Source organism: Euprymna scolopes, chromosome 2 (genome assembly GCF_053919585.1).
Source record: "Euprymna scolopes isolate OS-2025 chromosome 2, ASM5391958v1, whole genome shotgun sequence".
Classification (NCBI taxonomy): Eukaryota; Metazoa; Mollusca; class Cephalopoda; order Sepiida; family Sepiolidae; genus Euprymna; species Euprymna scolopes.
In genome coordinates, this window is record NC_136483.1 from 142,272,118 (window position 1) to 142,293,471 (window position 21,354).

Here is a 21,354-nt window from a genome sequence, read left to right on the forward strand (position 1 = left end):
AATTGTATTCTCAAAATTTTTAAAAGCAATAAAATATATAAAGATCAAAGTGTAGTATCTGTTCTTACTACATGCTGTACTTATGTTTGTAACTTTGTGATATAAAGTGGGGAATCACTTTTCTGTATTAATTTAATGTAAAATGATCACCCACTTTACAACCAGTAAGTCTCAAAGCCATTGAAGTCATTCAAGTTGTTTTTGAAGGATTCCAGTTATTTTTTTAAGCATTCAAGTCATTCTTAAGGTCATTCAATTCATCTTTAAGTTCATTAAAGTCATTCTAAGTCATTTACTTTTTATTTATTTAAGTCATTTCAGCTCATTTTTCGGTCATTTTAGTTTATCTTTAAGAATTTCATGTCAATCCTACATTCACGCATTCATTCATTACACGAGAACACGCTACTGGCCTTGTTTTCTTCAATTTGACATCATGGCAAGAAAAAAAAAAAAGAATCTATAAAATTCTGTAGATGCCGTATATCACCTAAATATTAATTTTAAACAAATATTTGTTTATTTTCATAATATTGTAATTGTACTTTGGCTTACAAACATATCTTACGTGCATTTTATTTTAAAATTCAACCAACGTTTCTATCACGGAAAACACAACTGACTAAATTTGTAATTTGTTTGGAAACTTGACTGACCTCGGTCATCCGCAATGAGTTTTATACCCTGAACGGAATTTCTGCATTTATATATTTTGGTCCCATTTTCCACTTCGGGTACATTGGGCTGCCACTGGAAAGGTTGCCGAAGAATTGTGTGCTTCACTTCATATTCTTCAGAAATTAGGCCGCTCTCCCCCTGTAATAAGAAAACAAAATTCAGATTTTAGGTTTTAATTTAAATTCAAAATATCGTTTTCAGATATAAATTGAAATACGTGTGCACACTCATTGCAGTTAAGTCTGATGTTATCTATAGACATATAATCTAACATATAAAGTTATCTTATCCGATTTTAAAAGTCAAACCCAAACAGCATTTAAACTGACAAATCAAACTTTGCTTCTTACTCGCCAACATTTATTTGTTATTGTTCTGCCATGTTATTGCCAATATAATAACATACTTATCTAGAATTTATTTAAAACATTACTTAATTACTTAACTGCTAATATAAAACATTTTTTAATAATCACCTAAAAATTAAAAAAAATCAGAAAAGGGAAGAACTCATAGCTGTCCACTTTTGTTTAAAAATGTGCAAACCAATGAAAATTAAAAACTAAAATGATTTCACTGCATCCTTTTAGGTAACACTGGATAGGTATTCGTGTTGGAACGATTAATCGGAATCGGAAAAATTGTGCCTATTTTCCATTTCAAAGACGATTCCTTTTATTATCTTTTTTTTATTATTATTTGATTTTGTTTAAAACCAAATCTTTCACTGCTACTAGTAATAATGAAATCAATCTTTATTGATTTTAAACTAAAAGCTATTGATCACCCCCCACCCCACCCACACTAGTGTGTTTTTATTTTTGAGAAAATATATGCATGTTTAATATGTGTTTTTATAGTGGGGTAAATTGCTGAAACAATCTTTCACTTGGTGCTTGTATCACTAGGTGAAAGATTCTTATGGAATATTGAGATAACCTGCCCCACTATTATGCTAATCGGGAAACAACACATCTATATTTAAATATTTTGAGATTTATAAAGAATCAGAATCGGGAAAAATATTGGAATCATCCCATCACTAATAGGTACAACTAGTAATAATAAAATATGGTGAATGGCTATACAACAGCAATCATGTTTCAATAATAGATTTAATCAGGTCATCAACTTAATTTCTGTTCATATAAAATTGTAATATTTGATATTTCGTTTTATTATTTCAGTAGCAATGCACATGTTAAAGCTATTCTCCAAGACAAGCACTGCCAGTGTTGAATATATTGTGTTATTGTGGATACAATAAAGTTGAAATATAAAGAAAAGAAGACAATGATAACGAAAGAGTAATAGTAAAATAACAATTGAATTTGTATACATATATCTGGAATTGGAAATTGCATACCGGTGTTTAATAATAATAAAAAAAAAATTCTCAATTATATTTTAGGTCCGATTTTTAAATCTAATTTTTTTTTTATTTTTGCAAATTTGTTTTTGACAATTCTAAAATCCAACAATATTTTTTTTTATCGAATTTTTTTTTGTAATAAATTAATTTTGAAAATATTTTTTTTTAACAAATAATCACACTAAACTATTTTTTTTTATAATTAGAATGCACTTTTTATTTTGAAGATATTTTTTTTTTAAATAGTTTAATTATTAAGCGAATATAACGATATTACAAAGTAGTAAACAATTATATAACAAACTAAACTTTTTTTATCAATTAAAAACAAGCAAAAGTTATAGCCCATTGATTTAGAATAAGAGCTTTATGACAAATTTATGGTTGAATATGGTTAAATTTGTGCTAATTAAATACTAATCCTTAACTGTACACCAAACAGATACCATAATACTTAATCCACTGTACCTGATCATACAAAATTTCATTTTTCAAGAAAAAGTGGAATGGACAGATACACTAAGAGGAATATAATATAGATAATACATTCAAACTATTTTTTATAAATAACTAGTGGGAGGGCGCCCGGCCTTACCTGGTAGTAAAATGTAAATTTTGTATATATCATTACAAAGTCAATTCTCTATTGATTATTATAAAGACATATAGTACAGATTACAAAAAAAAAAAAAAAAAAAAAAAAAAAAAAAAAAATGACTTGGGTACCATCAGTTAGAATAGAAACTAAAAAAATTTAGTGCTCCAGCCACATTCCCTATCATGTGAGCTATTGACAGATAGATAAGAAAAATTTTAAATTAAAACGACTTCAAGCTATGAATGAATTTGTGCATGCACAAGATAAAAATATGTCAGCAAGTTGAAATGAATATTTTGCATTTCAACTTGCTGAAATATTTCTGTACGCATTATTCATCCATCCAAACAAAGATTTTACTCGTTATAAACCATCCTTGGTGCATGATTATTATTTCCTGTTAATTTCAGTGTTATGTGACCAGTAGCATACATACATCTGTTTTATTTATACAGATAAAATAAAAATTCTACCCAAAGTTATGTAACCTAAAATATCTAGATATGTTTTTTTTTTTTGGGGGGGGGGTGAGGGGAGATTAACATCGGTTCACAATTCCTGATTTCAGATACAGCGGCCATGATGAAGTAGATACTTTCTATTTTACCTACATTTCTCACAGAGAAATTTTGTCAAAGACAAACACATGACATAAAACAATACATAAAAGGGTTGCAAATAACAGACGTAAATACTAATAAAAGAGTTGAGCTTAAAAGTTTCTAAACATGAATGTGAGTAGCCAAAGGCAAAAAAGCTGAAATCGAGACAAGTTTTCTAACGGAAAATTTTAGTTTGGTCGAAGTTCTAAAAAAATCAAGGAGACCCTTCCTAGGGCTAACACTTGATTTCTATATGAGATACATAGATATTCAAATATTTTTTATTAGTGTTGGGATGATTAATTGGAATTTGGAGAAAAAAAAAAAAAAAAAATCAGAACATTTTAGGGTACCAGAATGGAAAAAATTAGTGTGTATTTTCCACTACAAAAAATTTTTTTTTTGTCTTTGTTTTAAACTTAATTTTCCTTCACGATAAGATAATATCACGATAAGATAATATTTATTGATTTTAAACTACTATTGAAACTAAAAGATATAGATCACCCCCCACACACACACGTGTATTTTTACATTTGCAAGGATATATGCACATATTACATGTTTTTTTGTTTTTTTTTATCATAATCTGGAAAAAAATAATAACTCTAGTTAAATATTTAGAGATTTTTAAAAAATCAGAGTTAGTAATTGTACCAGGAGCAGGAATTTAGAACAGAATTAGTAATTGCACTGAAATTGGTAAAAAAAAAAAAAAAAATGGAATTGTACCATTACTAATTCTTATTAACCTCTCAAATGTTGAATTAATAAAGAAGTTAGGGATATTAATTTTACTCTCCCCAATTTACCAGCAATATAGGTTATAGTATATTTTTCTTTTGATCTCTTGGTGTTACTGGATTTCAGGACAAGAATTCATCTAGTCTGGTGGAGTATCCAACTTCGTGCTGTTACTAAAGCCAACATTACTTGGAGAAGATGCACCATTCCTCATATAAGCCAATGTGGGTTAACCATACTGAATAGATTTTATTTGGGCTACAAATATTATGTGATTTTGAATATTTGATCAGGGTTTATTCGTAAGGTGAAGTATCCTCATGCCAGGTTGTCCTGACAAACTCTTGTACAGAAAGATCTTACATACTCAAGGTTGGTGTCTAGTAGGCATTAGCACTGTGTGTGTGTAGAGAGAGCAGCGTTCAAAAAAGAAAAGGCTAAAATCAAGATGAAGTTCCTAACTTGGAAACTACAGCCCTGTGTGTGCGTGGAAAAAAAGGCAGATCACACCACAAAAACAATTAAAATCGACTTCGATGACATGTAACGATAGATAGTAAAAACATGTTTAAAGCTATTATTACAATATCTATCTTAGACAGCAAGAAAACCAAACTTAAGAGAAAGACACTTCATGCTGGAAGGGTGGGGGGCAGAAAATCATTCTTTGTGAATCAAGTCATGAAGATGAACATAGTTCTTTCTGAAAACTATCATAAGAGAGGAAAAGGAAACGAGAAAGACAAAGAGAGAAAGAAAACAGTAAAAGGGACAGAATGAAAAAGCAGGAGTCTCTCACTCCTGGACAGGGTTCAAAAGAGAGTCACCAACCTGATAGATCTGGAACTGTCATTTAAGCTCCAACCTCTGTCCCATCAACGAAATGTTGCATCCCTCTGCCTGTTTTACAAGTATTTTAATGATGGATGCTCCAACAAACTACAAGCCCTTGTATCCCCTCAACGTAAATACCCACAACAAACCCGACAAGCAGCAAAGTCCCACCCCTACACAGTAGAGATCCGTAGATGTAAGAAAGACTTCTACTCTAATAGTTTCTTCCCCAGAACTGCTAGACTTTGGAATTCCCTTCCGGTTTCCTGCTTCTACAACTTTCCTGACATGCATAAGTTCAAGCATAATGTGAACAGACATCTTACTGCTCAACTCCCTACATAGTATCCCTGCAACTCATGTCCCTGATAGTAGCCCTCTACATCAAAGTGCCACTGTGCCTTGTTTGGGGTAAAGATGTAATTTAAAAAAAAAAAAAACAAAGGAGAGGAGGTGAAAGACAAAGATAAATAAAATCCAGTTTTGGCAGAAACCAGCCTTTTGTTTAAATTAAAAACTAGCAGGGCTACCCGAGGGGGGGGGGGTGAATAACATTTTTATGAAAACTTCCATCTCTCTCCCTTTCTCCATCTTTCCCCTCTATTTCCCCAATCCTCTCTTTCTCTTCTGTCCAGTCCAGTCCAGTCCTCTTTAGCTGGATAGACACACAAACAATTTTCAGGTAATGGTTGACGTTTTCTTTCCTGATTAGTACATAACAGTAACACTGAAAAAACGACATTGGAATGAAACCCAGTTCAGTTTACCCCAAAGAATCAATAAATTTTTCTAAATTTTACACACTATTCATCCAAGGCATCGCTGATTAAGAATATACTGTAACAAAGCACATATGAGTGCGTATGAAAATAACAGCAGCAGCCAAAGGATGAATGACAAGCGATTGTATTAGCAGCAAGAGCAGTATCTGAACACGTATGCAAATTAGCAAGTGTGTTCGAGCTTGCGTCTGAAGAAAAAGGAAAAAAAAAGGTCACCATATGGTCAAAGACAAATAAAGTCGGCACCGAAGGAGATGACCGTGTAAAATGAAGGGAGAAGAAAGAGTGCGGTCGAAAAAGATGGACGTATAAAGCTGGTGTCGAGATGGGTGAGTAACGGTAACAAACATATTGTGTAAAAAAGGATAAAAGGCCGACTCGGATTTTTATTTCTTTCTTTCTAGTTTTATTTTTATGAATTACTAAAGTAAAGTAATAATGTTACAATAACAACTTTATGTATCTTTTTTGTAATTTTTTTTTTACTTTCAGCTGGACATACATAATATATACATACACAGACAACTGAGGATATTTATGACATATTTGTTGACATTAGATTTGAAGATGGACATGTTGTAGCCTTCAAGGAAGCAATGTTGTGTCAGCATATTCTACAGATGAAAAAAGTTCTTGGAAAAAAATGTTCATGGAATTAATGCTTAATGTTAGGAATATAGAGGAAGAATATAAAGTCCGAGTAAGCAGTTGGAGGAAAGAAGCTAAAAGGATAAAAAAAAATTTCTGGTATCTAGGGATCTCTACAATGAAGGGATGCTGCTAGTTGGGCGAGTCAGAAGCATTTTTTTTAAGGGGATATGTAAAAGTTCCCCAAGGAGAGGTTAATGCTCAGTAGAAAACTTTCTGTATAAATAAGGGTAGAAGATTTAAGTACTTCTACAGAATTTGAACTAAACTGTCTTTTGTTTGGTTTTGTTTACTCTGACACTAATGATAGAATTTGTTTTTTTCTAACTTAACGCTAACGAACGAGCTTGTTTTTTTTTTTCCTAACCTAACGAACGAGCTTGTTTTTTTTTTCTAACCCAACGCTAACAACTGAACTTGTTTTTTTTTTCAACCTTAACAACCAAAGTTGTTTTTTTGTTTGTTTTTTTTAACTCTAATGCCAACAATCAGCCTTTTATTAAAAACTCTAATGCTAATGACCGTACTTATTTTTTGTTAATCCTAACACTAACAACTGAACTTTTTGTTTGGCCAGAGTACTATTCCTTTTGGACAATAGCTTTTCAAATCCCACTTTCTTGACCTTATGTCTAACATTCTCGCCATGAGAAGGAGATTAAAACAATCTGCAACTCCTGACTAACATTAACTTGTTTCACATTTTGTTTGGCAAAAGTATTTTTGGTTAGATTCGAATTCTGCAGAAACACCAAGATTAAAAACATCAAAATACTGACAAAAGATTGAATATTTTTTTAATTATAAAAGCAAAAACTTACAGAATTCAATGTTTACGAATATCTCTTCTGCCTTAACGCAAATTCTTTAACATTTTCTTTTTAATGTAACCTTCTGAAACAGTGTTGTGGTTAAGAATTAAAAACAAATAAGTATATTACTTATTTGATAAATAAAGTTGCTTGGCAACAAAACAACACAATCACTTGGGTAACAGTAGACACAAGGTTGGTTTTTAATGTGGGCTTAATATTGTAATGTTTTGGCAAGCAATAAACTAAAAACAATAAATAAATAAATAAAATTAAGGTTTAATTGTACCTATATACTATGCCTCCCTATGGGACAGAGTTAGAGACCAGGGTCGTTTTTTAATGTTGAGGTTTAATTGTAGAATAGGAACACAGTTGCAATACCCCATCTATTTTACTTGGTTCTGTCAATATTCTGGATAAAATTAATTGTCGATTCCAAAACAGTTTCTAATCTAATAGGTTCTACATAGTCTGTTAACCTCCAGCCCCTGTCACATCACCACAGCATTGCATCATTGTGCTTGTTTTACAAGTATTTTCATAAAATGCATTCCAATGAACTTACTGCACTTGTAACCCCCTTCCCTCAACAAAAATACCCCCCACTCACTAAACTAGCAGCAAAATCCCACTCCTTCACTGCAAGTATCCTAGGATACTGGAACACTTAATCTAATAGTTTCTTTCCTCAGGAATTTAAATGTAATATGAACATCTTGCTACCCAACTTCCCACCCAGGTTGCCCTTTTATAAATGTAACTGCTGCTACGCTTGTTTGGAGAGAACTAAAAAAAATTATTTTATGTCTAGAAATAAAATTTTATTTTACTTTTTAAAATCTATAAATATGAACTGGAAAAGTTGTTTTTATTTTCTCTGGCAGACATTTTTAATTGACAATATTATTACTAAATAAGCACTGAGAAAGTGTTCAACAGCAAAATAATCTGAAATTAAGATGAATATTCCAACCTGTCACCCCCCCCTCTAATTTTTAGAACTACACTCCCACCCCAGAACGTGAATTTTAATGTAAAACGACCCACATTACTTGCTCATTCACCAAATGAAGATTTTGCTAGAAAAGATAAATTCTCTACACTTTTTTTAGGGTTTGAAGGTGGAGGCTATACTAAAAAATTAGTTTAAAAAATTACTCTACCACTAAACAAAGCATGAAAAAAATAAATAAAATAAAAAATAAACTCATAAAACATTTTTTTTAGCAAATGCTCTGTATGGTATCCCACATTTTTTTAGCACATGCCTGATAGAGTCTTTCCTTGGCTGACAGTATAATTCTCTACTCCTTAGCAATGCCAAAAATTCCCTAAACTTGCTCCATCCACTTCTAACTTTTGCAATTTCACTAGCAACTGCTCTTCTATAGGTGCTCCAATGCTAACACTAACATAACTAAACTGCCGAAAAGCCTCAATAGCTTTTTCATCCAAATATACCTTCTCCACATCCGAGTTTGTACCCATCTCCATTGTTTTTTTTAATCAGATTTGATAAATCTTCTTGAAATCATAAATTAAAAACAAAATTATCGCGCATAACAATCAGATCTTGGAAGGCGTCAGATTTCTAAGAATACTAAGAATCTGAATCTAATTTTTTAATTTCCAATCTAGACTTGGCCATAATGGCTGGTGGAATGCACTAGGATATAAATGTTTTGGTTTGAAATCTATAATGGTCATTGAAATAAGCTAGAAATCGACTTTATTGTATAAGATATAAAAGTTGTACGTAGAAGCTACCCTTACCAAATAGAGTTATTGTCCTTGGTCTGGGAAAATAGACTTTTACTAAATATTTTTGCCACAAGAAAAAACAAATAAAAATCAAAAAATTTCCCCCAGCCATTAAAAGCTTTAATTAAAATTTGACTTGAAAAACTTTAAAACGTAAATTAAAATTTTATTCTTGGATTAAAAAAAAAAAAAAAATATATAGTTTAAGACCAGAAATTAATTTTATGTAAAAGGGAGATACAGATGCGAATGCTGAACCCTAACCAAGGACACAGAACACACGACTAGAAGCACTGGAGATGTGTTTCATATGGAGAATCATGAAAGTCTGATAAGAGAGAGAGAGAGAGAGAGAGAGAGAGAGAAACAAATGCAGAATACTATCAAAGAAAGACAGCTTAAATTCTTCAGTCATATAATTAAGGCTGACGGACTAGAGAAACTGTTAGGGAGTGGCAAAATATGCGGAAACAAGAGCAGAGGGAGACAATGCACAAAATTTACAGACAGTTTAAATTAATTTGCAATGAATAAAGAGGGCACCACAATGAGCTCATGAGAAAAACCAAGAACAGAGAAGAATGGAGAGCCATGATTGTTACTGGACACTTTAAGAAGAACAACAAAAAGAGTAATTGGTAACATACTGCAATAATCTATAATATAAAAGCGAAAATGTATGTTAGTGATGGATTTTCACGACATGGGTATCATTTTGAAGCTCGACCCTTCAGATGACAAATATCGAAAAATTGGCTAAAAACATTAATTCCTTCAACCTCAATTAGGTACTTTTCTACAAGGAGGGGTCGCTTTTTTCGCCGATAATTTTGAAAGTCATCCCTTCTTTTCGATTGACTAGCCTTAATTTAAACCTTCACCACTTCTGGTTTAGCGACGGACACAACGGCAAAGATGTCACGTTTTTTTTCACATTCTTTTCCTCCTTCGCAGTACGGGTTTGAGCCTGCCCGCCTACTACCACTTTTTCATTTATTTATTTTTTTTTTTTGCTCAACACACACCTCCAAACACGCAGGCTAGTATTATAACAGAATTGAATTTTCATCCAGCTTGAAACATTTAACAAAAAATGGAAAACAATGTAACGGTTTTTCTATTTTATTCTACTTAACAATGGAAAGAATGTCTCGTAGATTAAGCTTTTTCTTAAATTAGTCTAACAATACAAACATTAAAATTGGGTGACATTCTTCGGCTTTTTTTTTTCTTCTGAAGTGAAAGAAGAAATAGCTTAGGATTTCAACTGTTAAAGACAGATTTTGTATTTAATCTCTTTTTCTTCTCTTTAATGGTTTTAGTAGTCTTTGCAGAAGAGTTCAGTATAGCTGCAGTAGTTTTAAAAACCTGCAATAAAAATGTAAAACGGCAGTCGACAATAAGCGAGTGAAGAGTTAAGTTAGAGTTAAAGAAATTTTTAGCCTCTAAAAATAAATTAAAAAAAAAAAAAAAAAAGTAAAATAGCTTTCAAATTATAAACTCCTTTCGGCATTTCTAAGATTGACTCTTTGCTAAAGTACCGATATTCTTGGCATACTCATTACAAATACTGTTTTATCATTTAGAAGACAGAAAAAAAACAAGTGAAGCATACATGGTCCCCCATGAATGCACAGTGAATGAGGCATAAAAAAATGACTAAGTTCAGCATTTGCCCTCCCCCACCCATTTAGCCCGAAAAGTCTCCAAGGAATGTTAAATCCTGATGAAAATGAACAAACAGTGCAGTTTTAGATTTTAACATATTTAAATTTGAGTTCTACATCATGCAAAAAAGAAATGACCAAGTCCAATATTTGCCCCCCCCCCCCAACCATTTAACCCCAAAAGTCCCCAAGGCCTTAACATATTTAAATTTGAGTTCAGCACCATGCAAAACTGCTAAATAGACATACACAGAAAATTTTGGACAAATATAGTAAAATAGTCCCAAAAATGGAGTGTTTTTATTAGCCCTAAAAGAGCCCCTGGGGCACACCCAAGAGTTATCGCAAAGTATAGACAAGCAAAAGTATATAGAAATCAGTTACAACTTTTCAGAAAGTTTTATAAAAATCCAAGGCATCAATTTTTTTTAATAAGAACAAGTGTCAATTTTAACCATTTTAACCTGAAAGGCACCCCCGGCAGAGGAATGCAACATTTTGTCGATGGGACAGAGGCTGAAGCTTAGATTACAGTTCAGGACCTATCAGGTTGGCGACTCTCTTTTGAACCCTGTCCAAGAGGAAGAGACTAATACATGCACCAGCCCAGATGTGGCAACAATACTCCATACATGGGCGAATGGTGGCCTTGTAGAGGTACAAGATACTTTCAGGCGTAAGTAACTTTCTAGCATGGTAGAGAGAGCCCACCTTCTTCGCAGCAGCTTTGGCAATGCTCTCGATGTATCTATTCCCTGCAAATATTAAGCCAAGGAGTTTTAACAAAGTACTTACAGGTGATGTATCTTTAGCCATTGCTATTGGTGGTTGAGAAAGTTTCTTGTCATTATTAAAGGAAATGAGCCGAGTATGCATGTGTGTGTGAATAACACTTAAGATCAAATTATCGATCCTCATCTAAAAAATTTAGAAACATAAGAAATATTTAATTCTTGCTTTCAGATATGCAGTTTAACTACTAATTATCTATATATTTTTTACTACCTATACAGATTTAATAAAGGGTTCCATTCAAAATTCCGCACAGATTCTCCAAGTTCGACAAGATACACCTCAAGAAGGTCGGAGGTTACATTAACTGAAATGTTTTATTTTTATATGGTCACATTTTCTTGCTGGCATCGATTTGTGCTAAAAGACAATAGAGTTCTGCACCTAAAATTAATCTGTTGCTGAATCGCAATATTAGCTGTGATTGTGCAGCCCTATCCTGCATCAGTGACCCCTGGTGGAATTGCCACAGAGGAAATGGAGTCTGGTTCTGACCACTCTGTTGGACCCTTTTATCATTTATGCTCTCTCTCTTCTTGGAGCATGTCTGCACAGCACTTCATCAATGGCTGTGCTCTTCAGTCATTGTCTCCCAGGTTGATGCCACCTGTTCTCATGTTTTGCTTGCAGACATCCTTGTTGTATAGGATAGGTCTTTCTACTTGTCTGAAGTTGATTGACAATTTGCCAAATAGAATGCTCTTCAAGATCCTCCCATCACCTGATATGATCAAACCATTGGAGTTGACATTAGGTAAGCAGAGCAAACATGTTTCAGAACTCTACCTGATCAAGGATGCTCTTTTTGAGACAGTCCTACTAGGTGATTCTCAGGATGTTCCTAAGGTTGTGCAGGTGGAGGATATTGAGTCCGTTCTCTGGGTCTGAGTAGAGGGTCTATGATTCACTGCCATAAAATAGCATGTTGAGCATACAGGCCCATTACAGTGTTAGTGGTCCGTGTAATGTTCTGAAACAATAAAAGGGAGATAACTGTGGGTGTTACAGCCCCTGGGACATCAAAGTTGTGAGCTCTGAAAATTTTACTAAACAAAACGTGTGCTCATTTTTCTATCCATTTTTAGTCAAAACCCTCCGGCTGTCCTATCACAGTAATACCTGATATTTAGCACATGCTGATTACCTCATTCACTACATATGACAATTAGCGACAAAGACAGAGTTATTACTCAAGACAAGAAAAAAGAAAGAAAAAAAAATAGCATGCTGTAAAAACAACTATGATCACTTTACCACAATACTTGAAGTTCAATTGTGAGTTAGAACCAAAAGCAGCCAGATAGGCAAAGCACATCAGCAGAATGAGAAATTATTTCATTGCACATAACATAGACGATGATAAAAGGCAGACAGCAATTCTGCTGTTTGTGGGAGAGCCAATGAACAACCTTATCAACAATTTGATGATCGAACAGACCATACTAGATGAAAAACAAAACATTTTGGCAAACGTGTTTTAGCTGTGCAGGGCCATTTCAACCTGTAAAAGAACATGGAATTCAACCAATTTTTATTTAAAAAAAAAAAAAGAAAATCAAGCAAACTACCTCCAACATAGAAAACTTCTATCAGAAATTAAAAGAGGCAATAGCTATGTGTCACGTCAAAGATGCAGATGCTGAAAGAAAATCACAATTGATAACAGGCTGATCACTGAAAAAAGGTTTGTCAAAAGGGATTAATGAACTCAGAAACGCTATTAGATAATTTGGTGAACTATGCCAAAACAATAACATACTTAGATCAAATGTGCTTGGATGATGCTAAGACCAATTTAAAAGCCACTACTTCAGCACTAATGAACGAAGTTGTGTATAAATAGCGACGGACACGAGACAATCTCCAGCAAAAAAACAATGCAGGAATTACAATAGAGAATACCCACATAAACAGGGACCAGCATTCTGCCCTGTATTTCAGAGCCAGTCTACCTACCATCATAAATATGAGCACTTCATTTCTGCTGGTTTCAGAAGGTTAAATGACAAGAGTGAATAATAAAGAACAAATTGTTTCCCACGCACACAAAACCAAATGACGGCCGGTGAACTGCGTTGACAATCGCCAACAAAACTCAGCTTATGATAATGACAAAGAATATGTATTCCATACACACAAGACAAAAAAACTTTCCTTGTTTTAATGTGTCTTTTGATGATATCCGTCAAATGTTCAATGAATTAGCTGACTCAGGCGCCACCATTAACATTCTGTCTGAAGCAGATTTCAAGTGTTTAAGACCAACACCCCACTCTCTGGCCAACAAAAACCATAATATTTGGATTTGGTGCAAAGGAAACGACTCCAGTTTAAGGTTAATTTAGCACTCTTCTGGAGTTTATGGGCATCTCTAAGCTGACATATATGTAATAAAGAGACCAGAAAAACCTATCATCAGCTGGGAGACGTAAAAAATTTTAAACCATTTTCATCAAACAAACTCCCAATTAATCTCATCAGCAACTCTGATACACAAACAACATCATCCACTGTTCAGCTTCTGGAGGACTATGCAGATCTATTCAATCGCCTAGGTAAACTCAAAGGGGAAAAAGTTCCACCTACACACAGACGAAAACACACTGCCTGTCACTCAGAGATACCACAGTGTCACTTTTCATGTGAGGAAAGACATAGAAAAAGTTAATATACAAAGATGAGAAACTGGAGGTGATTGAAAAAGTGGAAGGACTGAACCCATAGGTATCGACTATTGTAGTTGTGCAAGAAAAGGACCAAAACAGAATCAGAGTTTTACATCGGCATGAGAATAGTAAACAAAGCTATCAAAAGGGAATGGAATCCAAATTCCACATTCTATGAACTGAAAACTATTCTATGAGGAGCCAACATCTTTAACAAATTAGACCTCAATCAGGGTTACAACCAGTTGGAACTAAGTGAAGAATCCTGATATACATTTGTCACACATCTAGGTCTGTACAGGTACAAAAGGTAGAGCTCTATGGACTAATTTATCTTTAGTTGACCTTTGACGACTAAATATTTTCGTTTACTAGCCAAATAGAAAAAGTTACTAGCCAAACCCACATGACTTTTAGAATATGATATCTTCGTTCTGTGACCAGTATGTACATCATAAAGATTTTTCTGTCTTTTGTTTAAATAAGTGTAATTCTAAATATACAACAAATTTTATGTTGATACTTGAAGATGTAAACATTATAACTTCTTCAGATTTTTTTTAACCAGCCTTCGTAAAAATAAAAAAAAAGAAAAGTATATTGTTCTATTAAACTTTTATTGTTTAAATAATTTAACTTTTCATCAATTTTCAATAACACCCGCTCCCAACTTTCAGCACACGTTGAATGTTGGATTTTACAAATATAATCATACAACTGTCACATACCAATCAGGACATGACAACCCAGTTGACTATCTCAGCCACAATCGATGCACCTGCCACCAAGCAAGAGAGAACAGAAAATAGCAGAGCAATATGTAAACTACATTTTCTCAACTTCAACCTCCAGAGTAATTACAACTGATGAAGTTGCAATAGAAACTGCAAAAGACAAGACACTCACCACAGTCATTCAAGCCATTCCCATCAACAAATGACATGATGTTGATGATGGAATAAACAAAGCACGTCAACCATGCTAGACTATCACTAGCACACAATGGCAGCATCATTCTCAAAGGGCGCCAGATAGTACTACCCGAAACACTGCAAAACAGAGCTATTAAAATAGCACATACAGGACATCAAGGCATTGTGAAATCCATGGCCCTCCTCTGGGAAAAGATCTGGTTCAAAAACATGCAACCCTTAGAAGAGAACATGAGAAACTGCCACATTAGCACAAACTGGCAAGAGAGCCATTGCAAATGTCCCCATTACCAGCAGCACCATGGACAGAAGTCAGTGCTAATTTTGGACACCTTCAGAATGGAAAGTATCTTCTCATTGTCATTTTAAACTCCATCTCAACAACATCAGTCATACCCCTGTCTGGGCAAGATATTCGCCAGATTTAGGGTACCAGTATCCCTCAAAATGGACAATGGCCCACCATTCAACAGCTGCACTTACGCCTCTGTCACTGGATTTAGACACAGGGAGATAACACCCCAAAGGCCATTGTCGAAACGGAACATTTTATGTGAACCGTAAAAAGTCCATCAACACTGCTGTAATCAAAGCTCAAAGTTGGAAACAGGAATTATTCAAATTCCTGGTGGACTACGGAACAATGGTACACTGTATCAGTTATGTATCCCCAGCCTCAATGCTATTAGGTCAGATCATAAAAAACCGTCAATTACACTTGGTCACACCCATAATTGGAAAGTCTAGCATAAGGGAACTTGACACCCAAGCCAAGAAAATGATAAATCAATATGCTGATAAAAAGCATATGCAAAACCCAACGACCTCAGTGTGTGAGATACAGTCATTGTAAAAAGTGACCACACCTCGAAAGTCGTCACACCCTACCAACCTAACCTAATGACTGTAACAAAGAAAAAGTGAGCCACGATTATACCCACATGCCAAGGCAATCACATTATGAGAAATGTCAGCTTCTTTAAAAAAATCCCTAAGCCACCAACAAACTCCACACATGACCTACTGGATTACTCCTCATCCTAAGACAAAGACTAGAGACATGTGACAGCGCCATCAAAGCCTAAAGACAATCAAGCACAACACAACACACTTTAAGCCTCAGTTGTTCAAGCTGAACTAAATGACACTCAGAAGATTGGATTACTAAACCCCTCTGTATATGATAAATAATTGTCTTTCTTTCTTTTAAATTAACAGATATCTTGTAAGAAAGTCTGACCCATCGGTGCAAATATTCCAGCATGCTCACATTTTGAATGAAATTTCCTGATATTTATTAATTAAAAAAAAAAAAAAAAAGAAAAGGAAAACATTGTAATGTTCTGAAACAATAAAAAGGAAGATAACCTTGTGCGACATCCGGGTTGTGAACTCTGGAAATTTTACCAAATGAAATGCACGGTCAATTTTCTATCCCTTTTTAATCAAAACCCATCCAGCTGTCCTATCGTGGTAATAACTTATTTATAATTATCACATTGATTACCTCATTCACTAAATATGGCAGTTCGGATCTGGTTCCAGACACTTTGCTAAACGAATCATAGGCATTGCAGCCCTGCCGATGCATTTTTATGGAATTACTCCTGATCTGAAATGGAACATGTACATCAAATCTGTGCCAAAGTCACTGGAAAAATGATGGGATCCTTCTACTGCTCCAGTAGATATCTCACTGCTGATGCAATTCTCTATCTATATAAAAGTCAAGTATGTCCAATGATGGAGTACTGCTGCCACATCTGGGCAAGAGCTGCTAGAAACAGCTTATCCTGCCTTGACAGAGTTCAAAATAGAATTCGTAGCTTAGTGGGGGATGCCCTTTTCTCTTCCCTGCAACCTCTTTCCCATGGAAGAGATGTTGCGAGCCTGTCTTTGTTTTATCATTATTTCCATGGCAAGTGCTAGCACTATCAGAATTTTTGTAGGAATTTTTGACACCCCTAACACGAAACTGCGAATACAATATAAAAATCTCGTAATTTCTCTGTTAAAAGTGGGTTATTTATTTTCTTTATGGATTATACTTCCAAAATAAACTATTACAGTTGTTTTAAAAGTAATAAAAATATTTTTATTTTTTTTTTAAACAGTAATGAATTTTCCGAACTCAATATTTTTAAATTTTTAAATTTTAAAAATCTATCAAAATTTTTCTATTGATTCTATTTTTACGATATTTTCAGGGTCAATGTGAAATTTTATGTTCTTTCCAATAAACCGAATATAATATTTTAGACAAACGTTTTTTTTTTTTATTCACGGTTCCCCCCCCCCCCCAGTGTCTATTACAAAGAAAATACTTAATTTAGTCCCGGATAAGTACATAATTATTTACTCACAAATTGAAGAGAAAAGGTCAATACATAATATATTCAAATTTAAAAAAAAACGGACATCGTGTTCTTGTAGAATTTTACCTGTAAAGTTTGAAGTTTAAAACCTTTTTTTAAACCACGTTATTTGTTTTTTCTTTTTTCTTTTTTTTTTTTAATGGAACCTTGGTCCTTGCTCCTTTAATTGAAAAAAAAATTAGGGCTTGAATTACATTTTTCGAGGAGTTATAAGCTTGGAAAGACAGGGGGTCGAATAATTCACGCCTCCAATTTTGTAAATGTCTAATAATAATTAATTTCGACTCGGATAAGTACATAATTATTTACTCACAAATTGAAGAGAAAAGGTCAATACATAATATATTCAAATTTAAAAAAAAACGGACATCGTGTTCTCGTCGAATTTTACCTGTAAAGTCCGAAGTTTAAAACCTTTTTAAAAAAAAAACACGTTTTTTTTTTTTTTTTTTTTTTTTTTTTTTTAATGAAATCTTGGTCCTTGCTCCTTTAATTGAAAAAAAAAATTAGGGCTTGAATTGCATTTTTCGAGGAGTTATAAGCTTGGAAAGATGGGGTGGAATTATTCGCTATTTTCACAAAAAATTCTGATACTGCTAGGCAAGTGCTCATCTGAGCTCCAATCTTTCACGAAAAACACTCGTCTAGTCAATAATTCCCCCCACTCTTTATTTGTGCCTAAACCAAAACGTAAATTCCATGAACAAAGCTTCTTTCTTAGAACTGCACGCCTGTGGAACTCTCTTCTCAGCTGACTACAACTTGGTTGTCTTAAAGTGCAACATAAACAAGTTCTTGATGAACCGCCCCCCTTAAAAAATTTCGAGTAGTTATAAGCTTGGAAAGACAGGGGGGGGGGTCGAATGATTTCACGCCTCCCATTTTGAAATGTCTATTAAAAAGTAAATAATTAATTTACTCACCAAAGTGTTATATATCACAAATTGAAGACAAATGATCAATAAATAATATATTCAAATTTAAAACAAAAAAAAGTAGTGTTTTTTAGAAATTAACCTGTAAAGTCCGAAGTTTAAAACCTTTAAAAAAAAAAAAAAAAAACCCTCGTTGTTTGTTTTTGTTTTTGTTAATGAAACCTTGGTCCTTGCTCCTTTAATTGAAAAAAAAATAGGGCTTGAATTACATTTTTCGAGGAGTTATAAGCTTGGAAAGATGGGGTGGAATTATTCAATATTTTTCACGAAATTTCTGACACACCTAGTGCAGCAGCAGCAGCAGCATTGTTTTTCTGGAGTCATTGACCTACTGTAGATCATAAGGTTTTCAGTCACCCATTGAAGAAGGCAGGCTATAGCAGGTTAGAACCTTTCTGGCTGGAGGCTGTCCAGAGTGAAGTGGGGTGGAGGTAGCTTACCAGTAGGTCTGCAATGGTTCTCTCCCACCGTTAGAGACAATCTATAGCATCTGGGATTACACCAATCGTTCCTAGCTTATAACTCATAACTGTTGTCTATCATGTTATTTCTGACACTGGATAACGGCACTAGGTCACTTCCCCAGGGCAGAGCTGGGGCTCAGCTGGGCAATGAGTATGGAGATCCTTAGCTGCACAGACATCAGGATTCCCATCTCAGCCTCACTGATGTGGTCTAAAAGAGAGCAGAGCAATACACTCGACACCAACTTGGTGCAGGACAAAATAAATAATTGTAATATTCTATTACCTTAAAGGTTCCAATCTGAATGTACTGCCATTGCCTTTGCCTCTTCCAGAGATGGCTTCAAAGCAGTGGGTTCATAATCCAATAGCAGAGTTTCATGTTGTCATTGACGTTCTTAGAACATTTCTGTCATGACCGGTGCGGTGCGGTGGTTTACGCCAAGAAGACTGTACACCCTTATGGCATGGTACTAGGTACGTGTACGATTTAGGATACGAGTGAGGACCAGCAATGCTATCCACCTTACCAAGTAGGATGCTGCTTGCTGAACTTAAACAATTAAAAGATACTACCTCTAACCAGAATCACAATTGTCACAATATGTGCATTGGACCGATAATTTATTTAGACTACGGAGATTTTGTTTGTATTCAAAAGATAATTTAGAACTTCTTAATCGGTAACAATTATAAAATTGAATTTCTTAATTGAAAAAGAAAACAAACAAACAAAAAACTTAATCAATTTACGTAAGTTTTTTCTTTTGAATTGAGTATAATTGTAAATATGCACCAAATAAAAACAGACGACAAAATCAGTTCGGTTCAAATTCTGTAGAATCATAAGAATGACCAACTTCTTTTTTGGTGTGTGTGTGTGTGTGTGTGTGTGTGTGTGTGTGTGTGTGTGTGTGTGCACGCGCGTGTGGGTTGTTAGATCGACTTTTTGGTACTAGTGCACTGTGCAGAGTCAGAGAGTGATCCGGACGTAAATAATAACGTTATTATTTAAAAAGCCATTCTTAACATGGTGAGGGGAGGGTGTTTTACTTCAACCTTACAATTGAATAAAAAAATATATCAAAACTTTAATTAAACTTGGAAATACGATTTAAAAAATAATGCGTCACTCTCTGCACTAGCACCGACTTTTTAACTATGTGGTTTTAAGCAAAACAGTACTTACTTGTCATGTCGAAAATAGTAATATATCCCCAAAATTACGAAAACTCATAACAACTGCTATTGTATTTTTAGTAAAATAAAAAAAAAGTCTGGCAGCTATTATTCAGTAGTGAAAAGGGACATAAGTATGTCCCTTGTATTTGCACTCTTCAAGGTGTTTACATAAATGCAATTTCCGTAAAAAATTACTTTTAACTAATTTTCTACTCGATGAGTTTTCGTAATTTTTAGTATTTTCGACATGACAATTAAGTATTTTTTTTTTTTTTTTTTTTTTTTTTTGCTTAAAACCAATATTTAAAAAAATCGATCTGGCGACTATCTTAAAAGCCGTCTTTTTTTTTTTTTTTTTTTTTTTAACTTTTTTTCGAAAACGAGAATTTGGGGCGCTGAAAAGGTATAAACACACAACATTCGATTTCTATTAATTGCAGCCAATTCTCTCGTCAGTCTGTAGTAGTTGCCAAGTATTAACAAAATAAAAAATTGTTATTCTAATTTCACTACATTTAACGACATAAATATTTATCTAAAATAATATTTTATCAGCCATGTCGCTAATCTAAATATTCGACTTCTTTCAATTTTCTCTAGGCAGAAAGATTTCCCGTTTTTAATGACCATAAACACGACAGAAAAAAAACAAAAAAAAACAATCACGTTAAGTTTCTCCATAAAATCAATCGAATTCGTGAAAGAGGAGGGGAGACTTTATGTACTATCATCAGGAACGACATATGAACATTAAATCAAATAACTGATAAACTATTATTTTTAAAGAAAGGACTTAAAGAAGGAAATTAAAAAAAAAAAGAAAAAGAAAAAGACTTACAAAATGCAGAGTCAATAGAAAATAAATAAATAAAAAAAGCTGACACTGGCATTAATCAGAAGAGTTAGGAACGAGAAAGGTCAGGCATCAATTAACCATGGAGAAATAGGTTGATTCCGTCCGTGGAGGTTTTCCTATTTCGATTTAAAGGGTTACTTACCGGTCTGAAGAGGCTGACCAAGAAATATACAAGGGAACAGACGAATATTACAGCTAAAACCCAACGTTTCCTGAGGAGGCGAGAAGTAAACATCAGGCCTCAAACGAGAGGAAACTTAACACTCATGTGACGTCAGAGCCAAGCAACTTTTTCTCAGCCGCGATTTCGGATTCGACTAGTCGAATAAGTTTATGATTGTTGAAAGTTAATTTTAATTTCTAATATTAGTTTTTGAAACTTAATTATAAAGTAGTGGAATGAAGCTGAAACTAGTTGGCAATGTTCAATGCTGCAAAGACTTTAATAATTACAAGAAATCTTTTCAACCACTGATTATTATGGCCAACTGCCTGAAAATACTTCCCTCAAGCTCCTACAGACAACATGAATTGGAACAAATACATTGAAGTAATTGCCAAGGCTGCTGTGAAGAAGATGAGCTCTCTCTACTGTGCTAACAGGCTACTCACACCTGAGAGTATCCTGTATCTCTACAAGGCGACTGTTCG

General features: G+C 34.0%; 1 protein-coding gene across 1 annotated transcript in view; it reads right to left on the reverse strand.

Moving 5' to 3' along the window:
- LOC145296831 (SREBP regulating gene protein-like) overlaps positions 1-20,984 on the reverse strand; it is a 35,825-nt gene extending 14,841 nt beyond the window's left edge. Inside the window, exons 1-2 of the mRNA XM_080142946.1 lie at positions 20,846-20,984; positions 657-816 (exon numbers count right to left, since the gene is read on the reverse strand). Coding sequence (XP_079999072.1) covers positions 657-816; positions 20,846-20,938 — 253 coding nt within the window. The 5' untranslated portion in view covers positions 20,939-20,984. The remainder of the gene's footprint in view (positions 1-656; positions 817-20,845) is intronic.
- Positions 20,985-21,354: the final 370 nt, after the last annotated feature.